Below are 7,713 nucleotides of genomic sequence, written 5' to 3'. Positions count from 1 at the left end.
CTATACAGGAAAACCAATAAAAAGCAATAATTACTGAAGTCGTTTAAATGCCCAGATCACGGGAACACAGCAGGAGGTAGTTTATATTAGGTTAAAGTAATTAATTATAATAGCTTTATTTGGTATATATAAACATTCCAAAACAATTTGTCCAAGAACATAGTCCCAAACTCTCGATTACTTTATTTAATGATACAGAATAATTACGTTTGATCTTTTAATGTGTGTCGTCTCACCATGCTCCGTAGGTTGATGGGTTGTGGAGGCAATGACATTTGTAAACAAGTATTCCGCCCAGTCTCCACTGGAAATGTCATTAAATCCGTTAAAACAGAGAGAGTAAATTAAATCAGTTGCACCGTGTCCCTCAAACTTATTCTCAATAGTCTTCAAAAACTTCCACACAACGCATCCGAGTTTAGAACTCTAAACACTGACATTAGCCAGTACAGTTTTTGTTATAATTAAAATCAGGGAGATTCTCCAACCTATGCAATCCTGGTTGAAGCGGCTACAATCATAAATGATTACTTTGTACTGTAATGATGAAATTGTATGTTATTTATTCTCCGAATACAAAATAAAAGCGTTTTCCTCACGTATTTCTGGTAAACGCGGTATTTAGATGGTGAATGACCTGGGGGGTTAAGTGAGTTTGAAAAGTCTCAGTTTGAGGACAATAACTTACGTTGTAGTCTTTGATCTAAATGAATGTTTACCTTTTCAGGTAAAACTCCACAGCTAAACAATTCTGCCGGAGTTGTTAACTCCTCAGAAATCGGCACAAAGCTGTGATAAAACCTATATTGGCGAACGGCCCTGGTTAAATAGCGCAGTAATAAATAAAAAGCAGCCTCTGAACCTGGATGCAGCCCTCACAGTTGAATTTCCAGAAAGAGGCACGACCATTCTTGCTGTTGCTAAAATGTGGGGCTCTCTTTTCAAACGGTGAATCGATGCTTCAGTATTTCTGAAGATGGCTAAATGTGATTTTTTTAAAAACAAAGAAATGGTTGCCTTACAGTATAAAAATTCGAAAATTCCACACAATTGTTTGTTCACTGGAGCCAGAGCACATGATTGCTCTGGATTTCCTGAATTGAAAGCCGGGGTGGGGGGGGGGGGGGGGGGGGGGTTGAACTAAGTGCAGAGTTCACATTAGGGTCTGTGTCAAAATCCTAACTTCCGGGGCAAGGTGAACTGATAGAATTGTATTTACCTGCAGCAGGTGTTTTTTTTAAATTATGAAATCGCTGCAGACGGGAGTGCTGATCGGCGTACTTAAATACACCCGGCTCGAACAATATAAAAGATAAACGGAAACCGGCTACCGTAGTCTGGCTAAAGCTTGAATCGGGACGTGAGACGGGTGTCAACGCAGCGTGTTGTCCTCTGGAGGATGTCACTGGGTTCAAATGGACACGGAGACCGTGGCACCGGCCTGTTAAATGACTGAGGAGAGCCTTACAAACAGTAAGGCAGCACAAAGGGAATGTGCAAAGTGGAGGCCACACAATGCTTTGCTTGCGATACTAGACTGTAATGTCGACAAATACAGACATCTCTCAAATCCTGTGCATCAAAACTTTATAGGAAAAAGGGTCACCCAAAAATAAAACCCGAATCGTATTATCCATCAAATCCTGTTAATCTAAAATAAATTAACTCTGATTCGAATGGATGATTATGCGGGGATCAGGCCATTTTCTACTAATACAGCTGCAAATAGTGCATCTTTGATTATGTAAGTGTTAATTTTTCCCCCAGGAGCTAATTAAGCTGTTCGCTGCAGAAGTGAGTTGGGAGTTACTTAGATGAACCGCAGTCGGGCTTGGTGCTCCCAGTCCTGTCTCTGTGTTTTCCTCGAGTATTATAATGTGACTTTGAGACTTTACATCTTGAAGTACTTTAACGAGTCAAGGCTTGATTTTTTTTAACGTGTGAACACAACCTGCGTCGCCAGACAATGTTCCATTGTGTCAGATTGTTCTATGTTACATATTCTGCCATCATTTTTGCACAAGGATATTTTACAGCGCGTGTTTGTGATTTCAACATTCCAGCTGTGTAAATGCAGTGGGATCTTAACATTGCAGAAAATAAACAGAATCTTAATTATCGTTGAATCCAATCACGTGCTTAAATTTCTGTCCTTTTGAATAAAATCAAGCTTGAATTAAATAATCTCAGGAGGAAAGGGTGGTCTATATTCTGTAAATAGAAATCAGTTTCACATACCTCTGCACAGTTGAGTGCAGGGCAGTTATTGTGCTTGGGGGGAAATACACGTTAATAATTAGAGTGCTGTCCACGAAAGAGGCACAAATGAGCTGGTGAGGTTTCCTCCAAAAAAATCTCACGATTCAAGTATGCAAGAACAGCATGGATTTGAACCAAATCAAAAGGCAGTTTAAAGCACACAGGCGCCCATTCCACGAGATTCTATCAAAATAGCAAATTTAAACAGCGAATTTTGTATCGTTTCTATTCACCAGAACAGGCCACTTTTTTCAAAAACAAAAAAATCTTATTGCTTTGAAATATTCCAATCATCACACCGAGCCGAATTGTGTTGGTGACTACCGAACACACGGAACAGTCATGCGCCAATCATTGCGTTATGCATACACAGTGCCTGTGACTTGAATTATGCAGTCATTCAACAAACATACGAATTACTGAATACTGGAGCACGAATATTGATATAGATGCAACTTTGCCACAAAACATCAATTACAGCTTTTGTAAGGCCAATTTCACTCAGCAAATATCTGCTCTGCTCCACCCGTCAAACCGTTATTCTAAACGTATTTCTGCACTGACTACCCATTGACCTGATATTTTAGAAACAACCTATACGGATCCATATCCTTTTTGTGCCTCATTTCAGTGTGAACTGACAATCATATAAGAATAAGAAAATATGCATACCAACCATGATTTCTGGTTAACAAAAATAAAAGTTACATTTAAAATTTATTGAAATAAAGCAAAATTCAATTTTATAAATATTCACACATATATTACAGTGATAAACTTTTCATAATATTTCTGCCGTTCAATATGGCCACATTATACTGGAACAAAAACGACAGATATGCATCAGAACGCTTAGCAGCCTCCACAGAATAAACCCAGAATACACTGAAATACTGAAACACAACTAACTGTCCTCGTTTGGCTAGGTCAAAATTACCATAATTCCGTTTTTTTGAAGGCTTATGCTTGGTTATATAGATTGTTAACCTTCTGTCACGGAATTGACAATACTGTATCTATAGGGTATAGAAATACAAAGGCGAATAAAGAAACGTAATATATGCTGCATTTGGGGCTGCAACCATCTCTAAAATTCCGCATAGCAGACATATACAGGCATAGGTAAGCATGTCTTCTGCTTCTTACACTTTTGAAGGGGCAGTATCGTTTTGGCAACCAGACCTAACAGAACTGTCCCCGACAAACCCTTCGGACAGTATTCCCGGTTTCGCAGCCTGTACGAACTGTAATTCTAAAACAGTGAAAATTAACATTTGCAGAATTGTATTTTTCTTCCATTTAAAAAAAACACAATTTAACCTTTTTTATGCTGCAGTGTTAATTTTTCACACACTGATTTAAAAAAAAGTGGCGGTCGATCTCGTTCTTTTACTAAACCTATGATATATCATGAATGAGTGTCAAGATTGAAGTTACACTTAATTAATGATTATAAATGCAGGCTACCAAATGGGATACTGTCCCTTTATTATAAGTTTTCTGTCTAGCTCCGGGACGCACTTGCGCTGTTAGGAAAACAAAAAGTTATCAACCCTCTTGTGACAGTATAGGGTTCAGGATAAACAACATTGTTTTTCACTTAAAGCGGAAACACCAGGAATCCGGAGAAAGTTGAGTATTTCCACCCTCCCATTAGGTTCCCTCGTTCCAGTTTCAGGTAGGCTCGGTCCCCCTTTTCCATCTGAGTCAACACGCCATTGCTGGCAGCCTCTCTTGTCACATCCTGATCTCCTGCGAAGGCTGAGATCAATGGCCAGCCATTCAGCATCAGGCTCACCTACAGAGAGATAATAATGTTAAAGTCTGTCGTCAGCATCTATATAGCTTATGGCATCAGTAAACTAAGCGTTAAAAGAGGCACTACTGCATTGGTTACCTGAAAATTAATAATATTTCTCATTAGTAAAGCATGCTAGATGGTTTACTAATGTAAGAAGCCAATAATGGTAAAAATATGGAAAGATCAGTCCTGGAAATCGGAAATAGAAGCAGAAAATGGAGAACCCCACAAGCAAGTAAGTCCGCCTTTATCGGAAACGGCATCATAGCTGAACTATTCAGGTGCTCCCTTTCCTCAGATCTGAAAGGCCACACCTAAATGTTAACCTCTGGAAGATGTGGCTGGATTCCCTGCGCCCTGCCACCATTTTCTGTTTTTATTTCACGTTGCCAGCACTGGCAGTTTTTCTCTTTATCGTTACTGAAAATCAACTTGCTTTATGAATAAAAGTCTAGCAGAGCATTTTAATTAGAATGTTCCTTTTTTTTAAGAAAGAGACTCGTTCAAGGCACCAATGACATCCTCCTGGATTCCATACTATTTGTTTAATAGGAACCGTTAGGTAAATGGAAGTCATTACTTGTCATGGACTGGTTTCTATGCAGTATATTTTATTTTACCCCAACATTTAACATTCAGTCAACAGTAATGGATGTAGTGAGTTACAGTTCACTAACATGACTCCGTATTTTAAGGCAAATAATGAACATCCAAACATACCTTAATATTAAACAAATAAATACGTTCTCCTAGATCTCTAATTTTTCTGTGTATTATTTATCAAATACGGTATGATGCGCACATCCACCAGGTATCCATCTTGGCGATGGTCCATACCTATTTACCTGAAAACTAGTGTCAATTGCTCATCATTCAAAATGAGATTCGACTTAGTTTGTTGGTGAAATAACTCGAATATTTTACATACAGAATTGATTTATTTGTGCATTATCTTTGAATAATAAAGAAAACATTGTTTTCATCCTATCCTCCACACCCCTTCCCCCGCCCCCTTCCCCAACACTTCAATCTCTGTAACCATGTGAGTAGTACTTCATGTAAAGATGTGATTATACAGCCGATACTGAGCCACCACTATCCTGTGGTGAGCGATGCGCCGTGTGGCAGAAAGCTAGAAGGCTTTACCGCCCAATTCCAATATTTAGACATCAAGTAACATTTGGATCTAATGGAATTTATATGTGCAATTTTCTTATTAAAACTTTAATGATTACAGCACCGATTGTGTTTTGCTGTGATATTGTGACGATGTTTTGCCAGTAGCTCATACAGCGTAATGCTGCAAATCCTTGATGAAATATGGAATAGGAAGAGTGAATAGGAGGCGGAGCCCTGTCTTATGGAATTGTGGAGGGTAGGGTAGGGTAACCCACTCCCACCCCCATACCTGCCCAGTATTATCTAGGGTTATGGACATGGGGATGTTCACGGATATTTGTTTTCCCTACCCTCAGAATAAAAAAAATCCACAACAATAATCACTTGGATAATCTCTGGCTATAAGCTATTATTTGACGCCGGCCTTTTATATCGTTAACAATTGCATATGACCTTTAATCAACCTTTCACTTACCAGCATTTTCTTAGGTCCGTTACAAGCCATGTAAAATTGGTTCATCACTAGGGTCACAATGTTGGAAAACACTGAATGCTAGAATTTCCTACATAGCAGCTGCAGATTCCTCAAATCCGTCACTCCCCAAGCCTATGGGGATCATAAGGCGTCAGTTGATTTGATGACTTTGGAGAGTTCAGTTGTCGCTTCAGTTAAGGAGGGATTGGGCGCCTGAAGGACTGAATTTTACGAGTTGGGGGTTGGGGAAGGGAATCGCTGGACAATTTTAAATGCACCCCCGTATTCTTCAGAGCAAAAGGCTGAAAGCGCAAAGAGGTTAACGCATTCGATTAAAACAGCGTCGGAAAATCTACTAACCTGGATCGTTTGTCGATTATACACTTTTACCACGTGAAAGTTAAAACTGTAAATTCCTTTCCTTGGCGCTATGAAGGTGCTTCTCTCCGAGTCAAAATTAGAGCCGACATTCACTAGGATCTGAAATCAGACAGAACCCAATGTCACCAAACTGGACACCCGCTATAAAACGCTATAAAAACCGAAGGCGAGAGCCGCGGGAACACGAGCATTTCACAGATATCTGACTTGTGAGAATCATAATGAACAGCGTCCTCGGTTCTCTAAGATCATCTAATTCCATCTACATGATCAACTTTTTATTTAGAGAGACATTTGCGTCGCCATTCTTACTTTTTTCCTTATTTCCCACGTTCCCTTCATTGCCCTTCTGTCGCTGCTGTTTATTCATTGCATTGATTCGCCACCGGCCCTTAACCCGCTTCATCTTCCACTATTTCGCCGGCTCTGCAAAGCCATTTCTGAAATTATCTTTTTTTTTCTGGGGAGTCATTTCGTTCGCGTTCCCCTGCCCCGCTGCCCCTATCTTTTAACACGGGGTTTTCCAAAGAAACTGTCTTCCGTAACTTTCCTCCAACTCTGCTTTCTCATTTCCCACTTGATTTCCCTTCCCTGGGCGCTCGCTACATTGCACCTGGTGTAAAGGAAGCTGAGCTCCGAAACTGGACGTGGACAAACATCTAAATGGTCTAATTACCGACCTCGGGGATACTGCAGTCCGCACTGGACATTGTTAAACATGCTATTTTCTTTTTTCGGAAATCGAAACAGAAGGTCCTTCAAAAGACAGCTTCCGTCCCATTCCCCACTTACATTGTCAAAATATATGATCATGGTCCTGTTGCTCATCTCTGAGGGTTCGTGGTTGGTGCTCCTGATCACTGAGAAAGCCACCTTGGCGCTGCCAGATCGCACAGAAATCCCCAGCGCAGTCCCCGTAGGATCCGAGGTGGGATTGGAGTCACAGACCACCAGGCACTTGCCCTCCAGCACGATGGGCTCTGTCTCATTCTGACCGCACACGAGTCCCGCAAACCAAATCATACCGAACAGCAACTCTAACATGACGAGCGACCGCCGACTTGCACGGTGTCTATGTGCTGCTGGCTCCTTATCTCCCGATCGAATCCAGTTTTTCTCTCTTTCTCCTTGGGAGTTTTGAATGATCCCCTCCTTTGTTTTTTTTTGAAAAGGTTGCTTTATTATTTTCTGAGAGCTCACCTTCTTCCCTGCTTTGTGCCGACCTCTCCCCCTCGCTTTCTTCGTTTATAGCAAGAATTAAATGACCCCTGAAGTGTAAGAAGGGCCCCTGACAAGAAGACGCACAAATGAATACATAGCGCTGCGCCTAGTCCTTGTGTAAATTATTGATAGCAGAGAGATTACAGGAAACTGAAGCGCGCCCCGCCACTGCCGCCCTCCTCACTGGTTCCAGCGCCTCTCCCTCCTGTCAATCAACACGCTCTCCACCAATCAGCGGCACGCTCTCCTGCCCGCCTGACTCCCGGGGAGGTGGCAGCAGTTCGGTGCACTGCATGTACTCAACCAGAGCCTTTTATAAACTACAACAGCAGCCTTTTGCCAAGGTTTTATTGTTCCACTAATCTGGACCACCGCGCGACTTCATTTCGCCCTGAGCACAGCAGCTCCATCCTTCGTGTCTGTCCGCACACTTTTATATATGAAGTAGGCAAAGCTG

General features: G+C 41.3%; 1 protein-coding gene across 1 annotated transcript; it reads right to left on the bottom strand.

Annotated features, from left to right (window-relative positions):
• Positions 1-2,959: 2,959 nt before the first annotated feature.
• Positions 2,960-7,388, bottom strand: cbln1 (cerebellin 1 precursor). Its single transcript, XM_041191928.1, has 3 exons — positions 6,828-7,388; positions 6,015-6,134; positions 2,960-4,057 (listed from the first exon to the last, which is right to left on the bottom strand). The coding sequence occupies exons 1-3, from the start codon at positions 7,077-7,079 to the stop codon at positions 3,860-3,862; spliced, it is 570 nt and encodes a 189-aa protein (XP_041047862.1). The 5' UTR covers positions 7,080-7,388; the 3' UTR covers positions 2,960-3,859.
• Between the last annotated feature and the right edge of the window lie 325 nt (positions 7,389-7,713).

This window comes from Carcharodon carcharias, chromosome 7 (assembly GCF_017639515.1).
Source record: "Carcharodon carcharias isolate sCarCar2 chromosome 7, sCarCar2.pri, whole genome shotgun sequence".
Taxonomy (NCBI): domain Eukaryota; kingdom Metazoa; phylum Chordata; class Chondrichthyes; order Lamniformes; family Lamnidae; genus Carcharodon; species Carcharodon carcharias.
Note: the sequence above shows the minus strand (reverse complement) of the source record. Positions and strands in the feature narration are given on the sequence as shown.

What these genes read in the sequence shown, in the direction of transcription:
- cbln1 (XM_041191928.1), bottom strand. Translation starts at nt 7,079, where the DNA reads ATGTTAGAGTTGCTGTTCGGTATGATTTGGTTTGCGGGACTCGTGTGC. An exon ending in TGATCATATATTTTGACAAT is followed by an intron (nt 6,135 to 6,827) that starts GTAAGTGGGGAA and finishes GTCTGATTTCAG; the next exon opens with ATCCTAGTGAATGTCGGCTC. An exon ending in ATAATCGACAAACGATCCAG is followed by an intron (nt 4,058 to 6,014) that starts GTTAGTAGATTT and finishes ATCTCTCTGTAG; the next exon opens with GTGAGCCTGATGCTGAATGG.